Here is an 18,863-nt window from a genome sequence, read left to right as displayed (position 1 = left end):
GCAAGGCAAGACTGTAAGAAGAGATGTCTTGCCTCATTTCAAAGGTATCATTCGTGAAAATAGATGACGGCTGAAGTCATCACTTTCCCGAGCCGGTCATCATTTTTTAATCATGCACTTTTCTAAAGCAGAGATAACAACATAAATCATCATAACTTAATTTCCCTTTAGAAGTTGCTTACCGTGTGGTCGTTGAAGAAGACTAAGATGTGCATGAGCTCTTCATGCACACAGCATCACCGGCTATCTTCAGCACGCTAGTTATTTCGAGCCGTTCGATAAAGATGAACAATTTACATGAACTACTTGAGAAATGTCGTAGTCAGTTAATCAATGCGCCAAAATTTACTAGCAAAGCACAAGAACCAATCAAAGTCACACCCCCTATATTAAACAGTCAAACTAAAAATCACAAAACATCTGCTTTGATTAGTCGAACGGCTTGTGGTCAAACCACTGCAGCATCCCGGAAAGGAAAACTGCAGCAAACTTGTCAGCTACGGACCCAACTTTTGCGTCCGCTTACCGTTGACCCACGTTTGCGTCGAACAGTCAACTATGTCCGGTCACTGCTGCCCGTTAAAAACGAAGAGAGAGAGAGAAAAACTGAAAGTACGCCTTCCACATTTTTCTTCGAGCGAAATGCGCCTTCCATAAGCCCGCGGTCTCCAGCGGTCCAGCCCAGCTCCAGAACTGGTCCAGCTGCGCGACGAGCCGGAAAGAGTTGTAATCGCGCGCCCCGATATTCGTGCCGGCCCGCGGCCGGCGCCCCCACACCGCCTCACTCCCCGCCGTCAAATTCCGGGCCGCGCCGCCGCCAAACGCAGTCTAGCGGACCCCTCTCTCGCTTCTACCCCGGGCCCTGCGCAACCTAGCCCGCCGCCGGAACCCGCCGCCGCCAAAGGGGTTCGACGGCGATGCCTCCTCGCAAGTCGTGGAAGCCCAAGGGCAGCAGCCGCGGCCCGGCGCAGAGGCCCCACGGGAAGTCCGCCGCCGCCCCCGACCCTAACCCCGCCCACGAGTACCCCTACGACGCCTCGGCGGCCGCCGCCTCAGAGGCCCTTGAGCGCCTCGACGTCTCCGCGGCCGCCGAGGAGGATCCTCCGGTGGAGACGCCGCCGCCACCGCCGCCTACCCAGCACGAGGTCCCCGCGCCGGCACCGCCGTCTCAGCCGCCGGTGGAGGCTTCGTCGTGTGGGTCTGGGAGCGCCGCGGCGGGTGGGGGCCGGGAGGAAGGGGCCTTGAGGAGGCTGCGGGAGCTGGTGGGGATTGGTCGGGAGGAGGTAGAGTTGACTGAGGAGGAGGTGCGCACCAACGATCAGAGGCAGGAGGACGAGGTGACGGCTTAATCTCTCCCTCTCTGATTCGTAAATTGTCTTTGCTGTTCAGTATATGGCGAAGCACAATTGAGCAGCTTCATTGCCTCATAGAAATGAATAAATGCAATGAGTAGCTTCTATCATAGACATGACACCCTAGTGAACTTCATGATTCTTCTTTCCTGCTGCTTTACCTGCTGATTCTTGAAGTCCAACAGAGGGCTGGAATTGTTTGCCATCCTGATCTCTATGTGGAGTGGCTGCCAAAGGATCATGTAGTGCACACACACTGAGAGCCCTGCAGTTTAACAGTCATGCCTGCATTTGTGGTCAATCTCGTTGGTAAATTTCTATGATTGGGTGGGTTCGCGCCATTCATCGGAAATGAACCGGTGAAATTAAAACCGTGTCGTGCACATTCAATTGCCTAGGTGTATTAATTGTCCAATTGTACCATTAGAGGCAGTCCTCAGATGCCGTTAACTCTTATTTTGTCGTTATCTTAGTTTCTAATTGGACGTGCGGTTATCGCTTCTTTAAGTCTGATCGAATCTAAATCCAATGCTCAGATATGTGCCCTGGAAGCAATTTTTGGCGACACTGTAGTCATGCTGAACAGAAAGCAAGGCCAGCGGACTTTCCAGGTACACCCCTCACGACCAATTTTCAGGCCATATTCTTCTTACCTATAAGGGCAAGTGTTTCACCTGTCGTTGTAATTACAGGTTCACGTGCATATTGAGATCCCAGATGGCACAGATGTATCGGCAAGGCTCAGTTTTGGTGCTGGAACACTAAATTATAAAGGAGCGCATGATGAAGATGCCTCTGATGATCTTGTTTACAAGTTTAGAGTTGAGCATTTACCTCCAATCCTGCTGACATGTCTCCTGCCTTCGTCATACCCGAGCAACCAGCCTCCCTTTTTCACTATATCCACCGAATGGCTGGACAAAGTGATGCTTTCGTCATTATGTCACATGCTGGATATGATTTGGGAAGAGCAACTGGGCATGGAAGTAGTATATCAGTGGGTGCAATGGCTCCAAAGCTCTTCCCTTTCTTACTTAGGGTTTGATAATGAGATAGTTTTAAGCAAGGGTGATCTAACGTGTGTTGAAGATGGTGGGGATAACCGTGCTTGTCCAGATGATGCTCCACCTGATTTGACAATTCCAAGGATTATTAGATACAATGATGATAAGCGTCATGAAGCCTTTTTGCATGGTATCCATGACTGCATGATTTGTTTCAGCGAGCTTCCTGGTAACTCTTTCTTCCATTTTCAACTGCTTGCACTAGTGCTGTAGGAGTCTTGTGATGTGTTACACTACTTGCCACAATTGTTTTATATTGCCGCCTTGGAACTTCTTTTGGTTAGGTATTAGTACTACTCAGTACAGTTTGGTTCTCAAACTGTTCTTTTTTTCTGACAAGAAGGTGACTAGACACGGTAACCTAACATAGTTATGTAGATGCCATGCTAGAGGTTCTCATTTGAGATAGCAACTTGTCCTTTTTCTGTGTGAAATTGTCTTGTTTGTAAAATTGTAAACTTTAGAATCACGATACTGAGGTCTTCGTGATGCATCATCTCCAGCTTGGATGTTCTCCATTTACATTTTTGTTAATCCATGTTATTTGAATTAAGGGTGCCCATATTTCTGAGTCTAATCTGTTACCTCATCAGGTGTCGATTTCATCAACCTTCCATGCCACCATTTCTTTTGCCAGAAATGCATGCAAACATATTGCAAAATGCATGTCAAGGAAGGAACTGTAGTGAAGTTGCTGTGTCCTGATACAAAATGTGAAGGTGTTGTTCCTCCCAATATATTGAAAAGGCTGCTGGGGGAGGATGAGTTTGAACGTTGGGAAGGATTGCTTCTTCAGAGAACTCTTGACGCCATGGCTGATGTAGTTTATTGTCCAAGATGTCAAACTGCTTGCTTGGAAGATGCAGGTGATGAAGCTGTGTGTTCAAGTTGTTTATTCAGCTTCTGCACACTTTGTAGAGAGCGCCGTCATGTTGGGGTGGAATGTTTATCTCCAGAAGAAAAACTTATTATTTTGGAGGTAGGTGGACTGTATCTCTCATACATACATTTAGCAAATACTCCCTCCGTTCCATTATATAAGGTGTATTTTTTTTTTTACTAAAATTCCATATTGTAAGGTGTATTTCTATTCTCCCATGGGATTTCCATTTCTGCCCCTATCACTGACTTCCAACTAGGCAACTATTACGAGGAGTACACTAATTCTGCTTCCTTTTGGTAGTTAATTACGCGGAGTATCTTTCTGATTTATTTTTTCCATGTTGTGTGCCATATGACCATCTGGAATTATTGGAGATATGAATGCCATGCATGGATCATGGCATGTACTACTAAATTAGTTTCTTTTATTACCGAATTAGTTAGGGGTACTATTGTCTCAAATTCACCTTTTAATCTGTGACTTGTTTAAGGGCACAAAACAATACACATTACATTTAGGAACGGAGGGAGTAGCACAGTGCCCCCCCCCCCCACCCCCACCCACATCCCACACACACATCTAGTTGTTTTGCAATTTGTTTAATTATATCCAATTATGGTTCAGTAGGCCATGGTTGGCAAATCATGTCCTGCGGTCCCTGAGCGTGAACTAATAGAAAATGTTTACTAACACTAGCAGCAAGGTTCTCAATAGATACTGACATAGATTAGCATAACCATTCCAACAAATGACGAGATACAAATTCATGCCAAGAAATTACCGATTTACTACATACTGGCCAATTGTGAGATCTGGTAGGATGGAGATTGGCGACATGGTGAGGCATGTATGGTGGCTATCAGAAGCAGATAGGCCTCGGGTGCAGTTAAGAGGATCTGGGGATGTCGTATCTACTACTAGTGACTCACATGGAAAGTTTCTAAAGTGATTGCTTTACGATATGGTTCTAAATATGAGTCCTGAATCTAAGAGGTTACCTGGTGACTGGTTCTAATTGTAGTTTTAGGTTTGATAGATAAGTATGATTTAGTTACCAACATATTTTATCGTGATCTGAATGCCTTTTGACCATTTTTTAAAACAGTTACTGCACTTCATGGCTAGGTGTCTGCAAGTATTGATGTACATGTGTTTTTCTTCTATCCATCAACTGGATGATTAAGTTGAAGAGAATTTACATTTTGACCAACTTCAGTAACAATGACACCATTCTTCCCAGAGAAAGTCATATATGTTTATATATCTGGGGCCATTTTGTCAGGGATGCTAACTTGCTAACTTTTATTTCACACAGAGACGTCAAAAGTCTGGCCAAGTGAAGGGAGATATCCAGAAGGTTGTGGATGAAGTACGCAGCATCAAGGAAATTTTGAAGGATGCAAAACAGTGTCCACGATGCAAGATGGCTATATCTAAGATAGAAGGATGCAATAAGATGACCTGTTGGAACTGCGGGCGGTTCTTCTGCTACCAGTGTAATGCTGCAATCAGTGGATACGATCATTTCAAGTAAGTTCCCTTTCAGTAATATCTAATTTTGTTCATTGGCATAGCTGTGACTTGACAAATAATCATGTTGTTGCCTCCAGGGGTGATTGTGTGGTATTTGATCAGGAGGAAATTGATAGATGGGAAATGCAAATGAATCAAAGGCAACAACGCCAAGTAGTTGCGCAAGCGCAGGCTGAAATCTTCGAAGGAGAATATGGTTACCCATGTCCTACTTGCCGCAACCCAATTCCAAAGGTACTGTCAAAATCCTTTATTTGTGAAGGTATCTCAGGAGCAGCATCTCTAGTAATCATGAGAATGATGCAATTGCCTGCATTTTGCGTCAAGAAACCAAAATGTGCTACTTCACGTACAACTGCTTGTGGTTAATTTGTTTCTTAAGAAAAAAGTTGCCATTCAGGATTTTTACTCCAGTGGTGGTGCTTTCACCTCTAGTCATGATTACTTAGTTTAACTGTTTGTTCCGCTTCAGTTGCAAATAACTTCCGAGTCATAATTAACTAGCAATTAAATCAGCGTGATGTTTAGGTCAGTGTACCTTTTCTTGCTTCAGCCAACAGATGTCAGGCTATAACCACTCCCCACATACTCCTAGTGAATTCACAGATATTCTTTTATGGGTGTGAATTCATAGATCTTAACGACTTCAGCTTTGTAATTTCATTTTTCTTTCTGCATTGCACGAATACTTTGCTCTTCCTCATGATTCTGTATTTGCTTTGGTAACTCTCTGCAGATCGGAAACAACAACCATCTATACTGCTGGGCATGCCAACGGCACTTCTGTGCATTGTGCCGGAAGGTCGTCCTCAAGACGTCGCAGCATTTTGGTCCTAGGGGATGCAAGCAACATACAGCGGACGACTGACGCAGGCTCTCCCATATCTCCAGCCTCGGTGCAAGCGCAGTTTCCGAAGCTTCCCTGTATGTGCATACACACTCGTCCCAAGGTGCATTTGCCTTGGCGGCATTACCAGCATTTGGCGGCAAACTTGGTTCCAACTCTCCTACATCCGTGTGCTTGCTCAGTTATTTATAGTGTTTATGAACATAAATCTGCGTCTTTAGTCCATTTGTTTCCGTGTCTGTTGTTGAGAAGAATCTGCATATTCAGGATGCCAGTTGTCCCCTTGTATCATGAACGGGATCGTTGCAGTGAAACCTTGCAAAAATCTTTGATATTTACTGGTACTGGTGGTTGTGTCGTGATTTGTTCCATGTCTATGCAAATAAATTTACAGTGTGCTAATGGATATGTTTCTCTATATTCGGGCAGTTTGACGTGTGTACGAGTATGATGCCCTTTTTTCAACCCGTGGCGTCAGTGTATGATGAATTAAGTTGAATGTGCCGTGGTTGGGAACCTGTCTCCTTTGATAGAGCAACGTACACATCCAGTTCATCGAAGCGCATTATGTACCATCCGGTTCATCGGATGGCTTTGCACTTGCTTTAGTTCATACTCACTCCGTTTCATTCATAATATAAGTCGTTTTAGCAAGCTAAAACGGCCTATATTTTGGAACAGATGAAGTATAAAAGATTGAGCTGGTGAAAAGACAACATACTAAATAGCCTTTTTCTTGCATACAACTTCAGAGCCTTTTGATTGGTAGGATTCGAGTGACGGGAATATCAATCAAATACTTCGAAGAGCAATTTGAGAAAATGCCACGGCTTTCCTGGCACTTTGCTCCTATACCACACCTTTCTTTTTATTGGAGTAAATAGCACATCTTTGATTGATAGTTGGACAAAATACCACAAATTGATTTTCCCCCTTCTTTTCCACACCCAGACCCACAACAAATTTGTGCAGGACAGATTTACCCTCAGGCCGTTTCCACGATCAACAGATCAAAAAAAGGAGAAACGATGAACGCAGCTGACTAGAACGAAGCACCGCGCCGCCGCCTCAACGTGCCTCCTATCCCAGAACACTACATCGCCGTTCCTCCTTCCCGGCGCGCTGCCGCCTCGCTGTGATTCATACTGCTTCTTCTCCTCCCATGCACGTACGTTCTGCCACCGCCCAACAGCTTGCCACTCCTCTCCCATATCCACTAAACTAAACATCAAAACGTGTTACATCCATTCAATCTGAAGTTTGATTACATCCATATGAAGAAGCTTCCATATCCTCTTGTAACAGTTCCTACATCTAAACCATCAGCACGTACAAAGTTGTTAGTCTGTGCCACTAGTTTTTTAGTTGAGCCATATGCTAAAAAGCTAATAATTTGAGCAACGAGCAGCTCCAGCCAACATGCATGTACAACGACCAACAGACAGCCAGTACAGCCACCAACAGTTAGCAGGCTTGTACAGCTACACCTGGACGGGGCGCGTGCTGCAGGGGCACTTCAAGAGCCGGCGCCTCTCTTCTCTCGCAAGGCGGAGGGGCTGGAGCGCGGCGGACGGCGCTGCTTCCTGCATAGGAACGGGCGGCTCGCCGGGGAGGAGGCACGGCGAGGCGGCGGCTCACCGGGGAGGACGCATGGCGAGGCGGCAGCGTTCAGGAGGACCGGAGGAGGCATGACGAGGCAGCGGCGCACTGCTTTATCTATTTATCTCATGTGGATTCATCGTTTCATAAGACCAGGAAAGGTTCGATGGAAACGACTCGGAGGGCAAATCCGTCTTATTAAATATGAAGGGTGGGTCTGGACGTGGAAACGAAGGAAAAAATCCATTCTGTGGTGTTTTATCTAGTTATCAATATAAAGTGTGGTATTTAATCTAATAAAATGAAAGGTGTGCTATAGGAGCAAAGTACCAGGAAAAGTGTGGCATTTCCTCAAATTGCCCTACTTCGAATGGTTCACCATGAATGAAACACAACGTTGGCATGCAATGCAGCCCGACGACTAGTGCGATTCGTAACACACTAACACTAGCTAGCAGACATCAACGAATTATTACTGTATCTCGGTGTAAATGCAGGCTTCGATCTTGATAGTTACCGCCTCATATGGCTTGACAGAATTGGGCAGGAGGAACTGGAAGCGGTCGTCGGGATCGGGTAGGCCACTGGAGAGATTCGTGCATTCCACGTTGAAAAAAGATTTCAGGCGCTCACCATACCAGCCGCCTAATCTTTCGAACTCGAGCTCGATCCCGTAGAAGATCTCATCGCCGCCGTCAGTTCGGGGGCACACGCATACAGCGGAGATGGCGCGTCCGAGGTACACGGGCGACGCCATCACCAGGAACAGCAGCTCCCTGGCGCCGTCCCCGACGGTGACGGCGTTGAAGCCGTCCTCGAGGTCCACGGAGAAGGACTCCCCGGCGCGGACGCCGCTGGTGCACGGCCACTCGTGCTCTCCGGCGAAGTGGGCCAGCAGCATCTCCGTGGAGCCGACGAAGCCGCAGGCTTCCTCGGGGCAGTGGCACGGCGCGTGGAGGCAGTCCTCGAGGTGGCGGGGCCCGTCGTAGTAGACCGGTCTGGCGGCGCATCCGTAGGCGGCGTTGGGGCAGGGCGCGCGGATGGACTCCACCAGCCGCTCCAAGTCGTGGTTCCGGCGGTAGCCGTCGGCCATCGGAGCGCGACACACGTGACAGGTTCGCGCCGAGGCCAGCTTGCCGCGGCACTGCTCGCACAGCGCGTGCCCCACCCCGCACTGCAGGGCCGGAGACATGGCAGGTTTATCTTGTTACTACGTACGATTAGCGCTCGGGCGGAAGGAGAGACGGACGGGGGTCGGCGCGTGCGTGCGTGCGAGTACGTATACGTACCTGGAAGATGGGCGGCTTGAGCGGGAGGCAGCAGACACCGCAGTCGAGGGCATCGGCGTCCGCCAGCGTCAAGTTCTCGAGCGCCGCGCGTGTGGACATTCTTGCCGACCACAAGTCCGTTGAACAACAGTACTCCTATACTACAAGCCGGTCTTGATCGTCTCATAGTATCTTCCTTCCTCGCCAGCCGGCCGGTATATATCTTGTGTCACTCGTCTCGCTAATTAATACTCTAATTAATAAATCCATCCAGCATTCCAGCGCGCTAGTACCTCCCGTGTTAATGTGTTTCTCGATTTGTGTCCCAACCAACACGTATGCCTAGTCCCAAGGAGGCCGCCCGTAGTCACAAAATTCGTTGATCGATCGATCTTCCCTGCGACTCTCATATTCATAAATTTTGGAGTATTTTTTATTAGACTGAGAGCGTCTCTATTTGAGCCTGAGTAGAAGGAGTGAAGTCTATTTTAGACCCTGAGATTGTAAAGCTCAGTGCAAACGAACCCCATGCCTAAATCCCTGAATGTGTCTTGCAGGGGCGGAGCCGGAGCTAATCTTACCCTGATGCACCACTTAACCATTGCAAAAGAATCTAGCAACCGATGCGTTAAATAAAGGTGTGTTTCATAGCTTGTAACACGGATTACCAAACATAATAGAAGTCGATTTATAAAAGGTTAAAAAGATTCAACAGTCACACTGCTCAATATAATGTTAAAATAAACGACAAAATTTCTTGAAAAGTATGTCTTCCATTCTCAAATTCCAAAACACATTATCAGACACCAGGGCTCAATAACCTACAATAACAAAACTAGAATTACAGTTTCAAGTACTACCTCTGTTCATTTTTATAAGACGTTTTAGACATTCAAACACTGTTCAAAATAGTAGAAAGCAAGCTGTCTGAAACGTCTTATAAAAACAAACGGAAGGAGTAGAACATAATAAAATGCCTAAGAAAGTGTATTCTTCTTACCAGATCTTTCAGATTTTGGATGATAATGTTCTATCAATTTTATCTTGCCCGGGTCATTCAATCTGCTAGCAACAATTTCATTGATTTAACTGTGGCAACATACAAAAATATGTAGGACAAACAACACAAATAAGGGGTAAATTCGACTCAATAGATGACCTTAATCTAGACAAAAAAAATCAAAAACACATTGCGCTACTAGAAAAAGGGCTATAGATGGGATTGACACTAATGGCGCACCAGACGGGCCATGCGCCATTAGTATATACTAATGGCGCACCACCTTCTGCTACGCCATTAGTGTTGAAACTACTAATGGCGCACCTGGCCCAAGGTGCGCCATTAGTATCAATTTTTTTTGAACTAGTGCGCCTATCCAAACATACTAATGGCGCATCCAGATGAAGTGCGCCATTACTAGTTGTAACTAGTAATGGCGCACCTGTCGAAAAGTGCGCCACTAATGTTGTTTTTTATTATATTTTTTATTCCTTTTTTTGTAAAACTACTAATGGCGCACTTCTCTACCGTGCGCCATTACTAGTTTAAACTAGTAATGGCGCACTCTGGAGCAGTGCGCCATTAGTATGTTTTTTTTTTGCAAAACTACTAATGGCGCACCACCAGAAGGTGCGCCATTAGTAACCTGGATTACTAATGGCGCATTTGTGGTTGGTGCGCCATTAGTAAGTGGGCAGCAACAAGATATTTTGGACAGCCTCTCCTACCCACACTCACTTTCCCCCCACTTCATTCTCTCCACCGCCTCCTCCTTGTCTCGGGTGCCTCCTCTTTTTCACCTCATTTCCACCATAGATTCATTCAAATTAAGTGGTTAAATTACCTTGTTTTGATAGGTAAGTAAGGGGGGAAGCTATATTTATGTTGTTCTCCCTACAACAATGTGCACATGCACTTTTTATGGCCTAGCTAGATCTATGTATGTTCGTGGTGTTGCATATGTTTGTGGTGTTGCATATGTGTTTGTGTTTGGAGGTGTACCGGTATTTGAAATGCGATAGTTGCCAATATTTTGCCGGAATGTTGATTCATTTCCGTTTCGGCGAGAATTTTGGCATTAAGCATTCTTTTTGGTCCTATTTTTAGGGAAAGTCATGCCAAAAATTTTCTTGGTTCTAAAATATCGTTTTGCTCTACCCCGCAGGCGACCATGGTCCGCACGATGACCGAAGGCATCGTGAATAGGTTTTTGAGGTCCGCGAAGGCCGAGATGCTTCAAAAGAACGAGACGGAGATAAGATGTCCGTGTCGAAGATGCAAGCTGAAGAGCCTTATTGCGGACCCGGATTCCGGGCAGGTGCGGGACCACCTGCTCTTGCGTGGTTTCATGGATGGCTATCGGTGGCAAGGTGATGAAGATGACTACGAAGTCGTCCATGGGGGCCGGGCAAGAAATGAGGAAGGGCAGCAAGACAACCACCGCGGCTCGGGCGGGCGAGAAGACGAAGAATCCCCAGGAGATGATCACGACGGTGATGCTGTACACAGTCATCATGTAGAAGATGCAGGACATGATGATGAGGAAGATGCCGGAGCAGACGACGGGCATGATCATGAAGATGATGATGCCGGCGGAGCAGACGACGCTGGACCATCGATGGGCTGGGTGCAGGACCCTCATATTCAAGAGCTGCTTCTCAAGCAGACGGATAACGCAAGAGCTGCCGCCCGAGAGAAAGCCAAGATGGATCAACTTGAGTTAGACGCGGTTACTCCATTGTATGAAGGATGCAGGCCCGAGGATACCCGCCTGAAAGTAACGCTCATGGCTCTGGAGATGAAGGTAAAACACAAAATGACCGACGCATGCTTCGACGAGAACATGTCATTCTGGCACGAACGTCTTCCCAAGGGGAACAAGTGCCCGACCAGTTTGGAGGAGGCGAAGAAAATCGTGTGTCCTCTCGATTTACCGCACGTGAAATACCATGTGTGCATGAACAATTGCATCATTTATCAGGACGAGCACGCGGAGTCTACCATATGTCCGGTGTGCGGCGTCACTCGATACAAGAAGAGGAAGAAAGCTCCTCGAAAAGTGGTGTGGTACTTTCCGATCACTCCTCGTCTGCAGCGGTATTTCGCGGACCCTAAGGTAGCAAAGCTCCTGCGTTGGCACGCGGATAGGGAGGAGAAGAAGCGAGAAGATGACGCAAATGATCCGGAGATAGATAAAAAAGACAAGATGCTGAGTCACCCTAAGGATGCGAGCCAGTGGCAAGCGTTGAACTTCGAATACCCAGAATTTGGGAACGATCCAAGGAACATTGTGCTGGGCGCGAGCACCGATGGAGTCAATCCGTTTGGCAGCCAGAGAAGCACACATAGCACCTGGCCTGTGTTTGTGTGGATGTACAACCTTCCCCCCTGGTTGTGCATGAAGAGGAAGTACATTCACATGAGTATGCTAATTGAAGGGCCGAAACAACCAGGGAACGACATCAATCTGTATCTGGGGCTGCTGAAAGAGGAGCTTGACACGCTGTGGAAAACGCCAGCCAATACGTGGGACGCCGCAGAGAAAGAATATTTCCCTATGAGAGCCGCACTGCTCACGACGGTGCACGACTATCTCGGTTACGGATATCTCGCGGGGCAGGTAGTCCACGGATTTTCTGGATGCGTAAGGTGCATGGATGACACAACGTATCGCCAGCTAGATAGAGATCCCGGGTCTTCGAAAACCGTGTTCATGGGACATCGAAGGTGGCTTCGCGACGATGACCCGTGGAGGAAACGCAAGGATCTGTTCGATGGTGAAACCGAACCCCGAAAACGCCCGTGTACGAGGAGCGGCGAGGAAATAGACAAGCTGTTGAAAAATTGGAAAGACTGCCCACTGCCGGGAAAGAAGCAAAAGGCGCCAGAGCCGGGAAAGAAGCGAAAGGCGCCAGAGCCGCTGCTGAAGGTATGGAAAACGAGGTCTGTTTTCTGGGACTTGCCGTACTGGAAGATCCACCGTGTGCCTCACAGCCTTGATGTCATGCATATCACGAAGAACGTGTGCGAGAGTCTGCTTGGTACCCTGCTCAACATGCCAGAGAGGACCAAAGATGGGCCGAAAGCAAGGGCAGACTTGAAATCAATGGGCATCAGGCAGGAGCTTCACGCTAATGATGATGATGATGATGATGATGAGGCGAAGCAGGACACAGAAAGTCGTCGCAAAGGCAAAAAGGCCAAGAAGACCGGAAATGACTACCCTCCCGCGTGCTTCACTCTAAGTCAGGAGGAGATCGAGCAGTTTTTCACCTGCCTCCTAGGAGTAAAACTTCCTTACGGTTACGCGGGGAAGATAAGCAGATACCTAGACCCAGCGAAGCAGAAGTTCAGCGGGATGAAGTCTCACGACTGTCACGTGCTGATGACGCAGATACTTCCAGTTGCAATCCGTGGGATCATGGACGCGCACGTCCGTGAAACACTATTTGGCCTATGCAACTTTTTCGACGTCATCTCTCGGAAGTCGATTGGCGTGAGGCAACTCAGAAGGCTACAGGAAGAGATCGTGGTGATACTATGCGAGCTTGAGATGTACTTCCCGCCCGCATTCTTTGACGTTATGGTGCATCTGCTGGTCCATATCGTGGAGGATATCATCCAACTCGGGCCGACGTTCCTGCACAGCATGATGCCGTTCGAAAGGATGAATGGTGTCATCAAAGGATACGTTCGGAACATGTCACGTCCAGAGGGAAGTATAGCCAGGGGCTTTCTGACCGAAGAGTGCATCTCCTACTGCACGAATTATCTAGGCATCGAGAACTCTGTTGGTCTGCCCGTCAACAGGCACCTCGGCAGGCTCGCTGGATGGGGTCACCGTGAGGGTCGCCGCGAAATGCATGTCGACTTCGAGGGTCGACTCGCCGACTTTGAAAGAGCAAACCTAGTCGCGCTACAACACATAGACGTGGTCGATCCTTGGGTGGTAGAGCACAAAACCTTTATTGAGAAGACGTACAATGACCGAGGCCAACAGAGGACGGACGGAGATATACTCAAAGAGCACAACTCATGTTTCACGCATTGGTTCAAGCAGAAGCTTCTGTCGTACCCTTTACATGAGGATTCTTCCGCGGAAGAACAACTCATATTCGCCTTGTTACAGGGCGCCGAGCACAACCTGATGACCTATGAGGCGTACGATATCAACGGCTACACATTCTACACCGAGGACAAGGACATGAAGAGCGATGGTTATCAGAACTCCGGGGTAACGATGGAATCCTACACCGGTAAGGACAAGGACAGATACTACGGAAGGATCGAGGAGATTTGGGAGCTGAGCTACGCTGGAGAGAAGGTGCCGATCCGTGTCAGATGGGCCAAGAGCGTCCTAAAAGAAGACCAATATTTCACCACCATGGTTATACCCGAAGCCAAATCCAAGACCGCGGGCGCAAACATCACCGCGAAAAATGAGCCATGGGTACTGGCTTCCCAAGTGGACCAATGCTTCTTCATTACTGACCCGCCAAAGCCCAGTCGTGTTGTCGTGAGGAGAGGCAAAAGGAAGATCATCGGAATGGATGGAGTAGCCAATGAGCAAGACTTCGACAAGTATGGCGACCCGAGGATCGAACATGACGACGATGATGAAGTAGCAGCATACACCACAAGAAGAAGGAGGACCACCCTACCTAAAGGACGTCCGTTCCACAGAAGAACTCCATTTGCGAAAAAGAAGGGCAAGAAGAATGTGAACGGATAGCTAGCTAAGATCGATTGTATTTAAATCATAGCCTTCATTTCTCGATTGTATTTCATGGGCACTTTTTGAACTATCATGAATATTTTTAAATTTCATGGACACTCGATCTCGATCCCCCTCCATCTCGATCGCTATCCCACCTCGCCAGATCCGGTCCCCCTCGCCGCCGACCCCCCGCACCCTCGATTCCCCTACTCAACCGCCGCCGCCGACCCCCCGCACACCCCTCCCCTACTCAACCGCCGCCGCCGACCCCCCGCACACCCCTCCCCTACTCAACCGCCGCCGTCGACCCCCCGCACCCCCCGCACCCTCCCCCGCTCCACCGGCATTACTGTTTGATGATATTTAAAAAAAAATTACTGTCTTATAAAAAAATATTACTGTTATGATTTAAACAAGTTTGAACATATTTAAACACAAATAAGTATCAAACAGCATTTTAAATGCATAAAAAAATTGTGGAGCCTAGGAATCGAACCCAGGACCTCCTGCTGTGAGAACTGGCTGCTGACCAATCGAGCTAGTAGAGGGAACTTGATGTGGATCAGGTCAGGTGGAAGATAACCTGTTGGCTCGAGCAGAAATCAAAAAAAATACTAATGGCGCACCAGGGCGAGGTGCGCCATTAGTATCGATGTACTTATGGCGCACCGAGGTGTGGTGCGCCATTAGTATTGTGCCGCCCCCACCATCCATACTTCCTCCCCGGCCCTCGATCCCCTTCCCCTCTCCTCTCCCTCGCCCTCGCCCTCGATTCCCTTCCCCTCTCCTCTCCCGACGCCGCCGCCTCGACGCTGCCCCGACGCCGCCCCGCCGCCTCGACGTTGCCCCGACGCCGCCTCGACGCCGCCCCGTCATCCTCGTCTCCGCCACGCCACCTCTTCCCCCTCCGCCTCACGCCCTCCGCCGCGCGGATCCTTCACCGCCGGCCGCTTCCCCCGGTGGCCACCCTCTCCCCGCGCCTCGGATCGCAGCAGGTGGGTAAGCTGACCGTTCTCCCCTCCCCCCTCTCCCTCCACAGCCACCCTAGTTTGTTTTCCCCTTCTCACGTGCTCTCCGGTGCCCTCTGGCCTGCGCCATGCACCTACCATACGTCGCACCGATGCCATGCCACCATGCCTCCCAACCACCACCAGCTCCCCCCCCACCGCGCCGTGACCCTAGATAGCCAGCTCCCGCCGCACGTGTGTGTGCGCCTAAACCCTTTGCCTTGCTCCGGCAGCCATGCCGCATTGGAACGCCAGATTTTGATTCCACGGCGAGAGGCCGGCGTGTGCCAACTTGACCCCACTTGTCATAAACCGTCCGCTGGCTAGCTCAGCGGCGACAGAAATTAATTTCTAAAATTGCAGAGAGCCTTCTATGGTTTGGAAATTCATAACCAACACATATGAACTGAAAAAATAAATGCAATCAACATGTTTACAAAAGTATCGCCTATCCGTTCATGTCATTTGCATTCATGACAAAAACACTATTATACCTCTTGAGGTTAACTAACTTTCATGGGTATTTTTAGTAATTACTAGTGCATTTCTGTGCGGGGTCAACATATTATACCTTGCAACACTCACAAAGATAAACAAATTTGAAGACCTCCAGGGGGAGCCAATCATGTGAGAGGATAGCTAAAATGGCTAGAACCTTGACTTGGGGGTAACCACTCAAGAAAACGTGCCGCAAATGATATGAATGCAATCCATCAGGGGGATAACTTCCTGAATGGTAATCACCCATGGATTTCCTCCCGGAATAAATTATAGTAACATCATCTGTACCTAAAAAACGTGGTGAAAGTGCATTGTTGCCCAATGATTGTCTTGGTGCAGATGACAATAGGGTTTGTGAGGGTTAAAGTTGATTACCTAGTTTATCTCATGATATTGCCTCTCGGTGATTGACTATATGAGGCAGGAACAGATCGGTGATTAACTATTTCTTTGTAGTTGTAGAAACATTTTTTGGTAACTCTCATATAATATGATGAGTCACTCTATTTCTCTTTCATTGGCACATACATCAATTTCGACTAGATCACAATCATGTGCCGTGCAATTCCAGATCCCCGGTTAGCTTTATTGCTTATTTCCAAATTTACATAGTACTAGTTTGTTAATACTTGTTTTGAGGGTACTTTTACTTCTTCTTTCCTGAGTTTTATTCGTGTACTTTTACTGTCCTCTATAGGTGACGTGTGAACCGTTGCTTATGCCGATCGACTTACCGACTACCTATTTAATTGGTTTTCTTTTAAATCTTATAGTTCCCGTTGATTATAAACTGGCCGGCCGCGATCAATCAGTTGGTATTGATTTTGTCAGCAGACTTTGAGGTCAGTTTAACCTGTCATTTTTCAACAGTACTCAACTATTTCAATCTATCGTTATTTCTGTCAGCAGACTTTGAGGTCAGTTGGTATTGATTGCGTTGGGCTGTGGGGATTTTGAGCTGTTTTCTGACTTGTACTGTAAATGGATTTGGTTGTAATAGAAATGACATTTTCTCTACTCAAACTCATTATATTGGAATTATTTGAAGATGTGTGGTGTTAGCCTATCGGTAATAATTATGTGTTAGTGTGAGTTTATTCTTCCTGTGAGCATTCTAATTTTATTTCTCTGGATTCAAGCAATGGGTTTGGACTTGCAAGATTCAGTTCACAAGTACTTGTGGGCTAGCTTTGGCTTTTAGCCTAATGAGGTCTCTTACTTGTGACAGTTCAGTTGTCAGTGTAATATGTTAGAAACTGCTACTATGTCTCTAGAGGCCTCGGCATATATTGTTTCACCTCTTCACATGCCAATGTATTTTCCATGTTGTGATGGAGGCCTTTTTTGCCTTGTCCACCCGAGAGGCCCTTGAGTTTGCTGGAATGTCGATTAACTTCCGTTCCAGCAAATTCGGGTACTCATATGTCCTATTTTCAGCAAAGGTCATGCTGAAATTTTCCGTGAATTTTAGCATGACTTTGCTAAAAATAGGACATATGGGGTACTTGTGACTAATGCATGGGCCGGGGTACTTGTGACTAATGATGAAAGCTTAGGCTTTTAGGGTGCCTCGGCGTCGAAAAACCCTCAATGATAAAAGCTTAGCTTTTAGGATGCCTCGGTGTCGACAAACCCTAAATGATGAGACCATGATCTTGTTCCTTGACAATAACCAACTTTTTGACCAAACTTTGTTCCTATTTAGAGAGAAACATGGCCAACAACGATCAGGCCGGTGGTTCGGGCGGCAAGGCATTCTGGGAGCTGTCCCAGGAGATGGAGGAACAACCTCACTTGTATGAGGACGCCGCCTTCCCCACCGATCCTGAGACCACTGATGGTACCGCCGAGGATGACCCCACTGATGCCACCACTGATGGTGCCGCCGAGGATGCCACCACTGATGATGGCGGCGCACGCACAGATGGCAGCCAACAGAAGAGGCAACGGAAGGACCGGCGCCCGACCGTGCTCCGCACCCTCAAGGAGGAAGTTACTGAAGTGGACTCCGACGGGAATCCAACGGCGCCCGAACGAATAGTCAAGGGGTACTCGCTTCAGCTCGGGTGCATTCTCCGGAGCACCGTCTCGATCAACACCGAGAACCTGAGGCATCCTGACCGAGGGAATTTGCGCAACCTCCTCTTCACGAAGCTGCACGAACGATACAAGTTCCCCGCTGCTTTTGAAAACACAAGCCTCAAAGGGAATAAAGTGAACAATGCTGCCCTCACGAAGATGAGCAAGGCCCTGTCTACTTGGAAAAGCAATGTGAAGAGAATGATCGAGAAAGGTGAGAGTTATGAGAAGATCAAGGAGAAAAATCCTTCGATCACCGAAGATGACTACAACGACTTCAAGATCAATTGCTCGAGCACCGCAAACTCCCAATCAAGTCAGTGGGGGAAAGAAATGCGGGAGCTGAACTTAGGGGAACACAAACTCGGTCCCGGCGGTTACAGAGTGGCGGAGCCTATATGGGACAAGGAGGACGCGGAGCGTGCCGAGCAAGGCCTACCGCCCCGCTTCGAGAAATACAGCGGTAACAAGCAGACCAGGAACTTTGTCAGGGCCCGGTACAAGGAGGACCCGATAACAAAGGAGCTTACCACGGATCCGAAGACCAGGGCGCTTGAGCTTGTTCTGGTAAGGAATACACCCCCGCGTAATTAGCTCCATATGGTTGCATTCTAATTAATGAAGCCAAATTTCTAAATGGTTCACATTCCTTCCGCAGGCGACTGAAAGCAGTAGCGCGGGGTCGACTACGAGCAACCCTTGGGACACCACTCTAAATAGGGCGTTGAATGTAATGAAGAACAAGGATAAGCTCAGTAAGCCGACGTCAGCTGGTCGTGTGGCCGGCAAAGGCTTGTCCACAAAATGGGGGTCATACTATACCGCTGGTGTGCGGAAGGAGAAAAAGACCAGCTCGGAAAGCCAGGCGCGCGAGGTTCAAGAACTCAAGGCACAGGTGGCGCGGATTCCGGAGATTGTCCAAGAGCAAGTGGAACAACGACTCGGAGCGACGATCACCGCCATTGTGCCTACCTTGATCCAGGGGTTGAGTGCGTGGATTGCGGGCGGCCAAC

The 18,863-nt window shown here is 48.1% G+C and overlaps 2 protein-coding genes across 2 annotated transcripts; one reads left to right on the top strand and one right to left on the bottom strand.

The window, feature by feature from the left end:
• The first annotated feature begins 720 nt into the window (after window positions 1–720).
• LOC123046620 (E3 ubiquitin-protein ligase RNF14) lies at window positions 721–6,041 on the top strand. The gene is made up of 7 exons (XM_044470015.1): window positions 721–1,337; window positions 1,889–1,963; window positions 2,045–2,585; window positions 3,010–3,395; window positions 4,615–4,829; window positions 4,910–5,066; window positions 5,569–6,041. The coding sequence occupies exons 1-7, from the start codon at window positions 918–920 to the stop codon at window positions 5,698–5,700; spliced, it is 1,926 nt and encodes a 641-aa protein (XP_044325950.1). The 5' UTR covers window positions 721–917; the 3' UTR covers window positions 5,701–6,041.
• Window positions 6,042–7,750: 1,709 nt separating this feature from the next.
• Window positions 7,751–8,666, bottom strand: LOC123039382 (putative E3 ubiquitin-protein ligase SINA-like 6). The gene is made up of 2 exons (XM_044462577.1): window positions 8,568–8,666; window positions 7,751–8,452 (listed from the first exon to the last, which is right to left on the bottom strand). The coding sequence occupies exons 1-2, from the start codon at window positions 8,664–8,666 to the stop codon at window positions 7,751–7,753; spliced, it is 801 nt and encodes a 266-aa protein (XP_044318512.1).
• Window positions 8,667–18,863: the final 10,197 nt, after the last annotated feature.

The sequence above is a fragment of the Triticum aestivum genome, chromosome 2B, assembly GCF_018294505.1.
Source record: "Triticum aestivum cultivar Chinese Spring chromosome 2B, IWGSC CS RefSeq v2.1, whole genome shotgun sequence".
Classification (NCBI taxonomy): Eukaryota; Viridiplantae; Streptophyta; class Magnoliopsida; order Poales; family Poaceae; genus Triticum; species Triticum aestivum.
The sequence above is the reverse complement of the archived record's forward strand: the minus strand, read 5'-3'. Positions and strand labels throughout refer to the sequence as shown.

Bases quoted from the DNA above. Each gene is read 5' to 3' on its own strand.
- LOC123046620 (XM_044470015.1), top strand. From the start codon at position 918: ATGCCTCCTCGCAAGTCGTGGAAGCCCAAGGGCAGCAGCCGCGGCCCG. The intron at 1,338-1,888 runs GTGACGGCTTAA...TCCAATGCTCAG, and splicing joins ATCAGAGGCAGGAGGACGAG to ATATGTGCCCTGGAAGCAAT. The intron at 1,964-2,044 runs GTACACCCCTCA...TTGTAATTACAG, and splicing joins AAGGCCAGCGGACTTTCCAG to GTTCACGTGCATATTGAGAT.
- LOC123039382 (XM_044462577.1), bottom strand. From the start codon at position 8,666: ATGTCCACACGCGCGGCGCTCGAGAACTTGACGCTGGCGGACGCCGAT. The intron at 8,453-8,567 runs GTACGTATACGT...CCGGCCCTGCAG, and splicing joins TCAAGCCGCCCATCTTCCAG to TGCGGGGTGGGGCACGCGCT.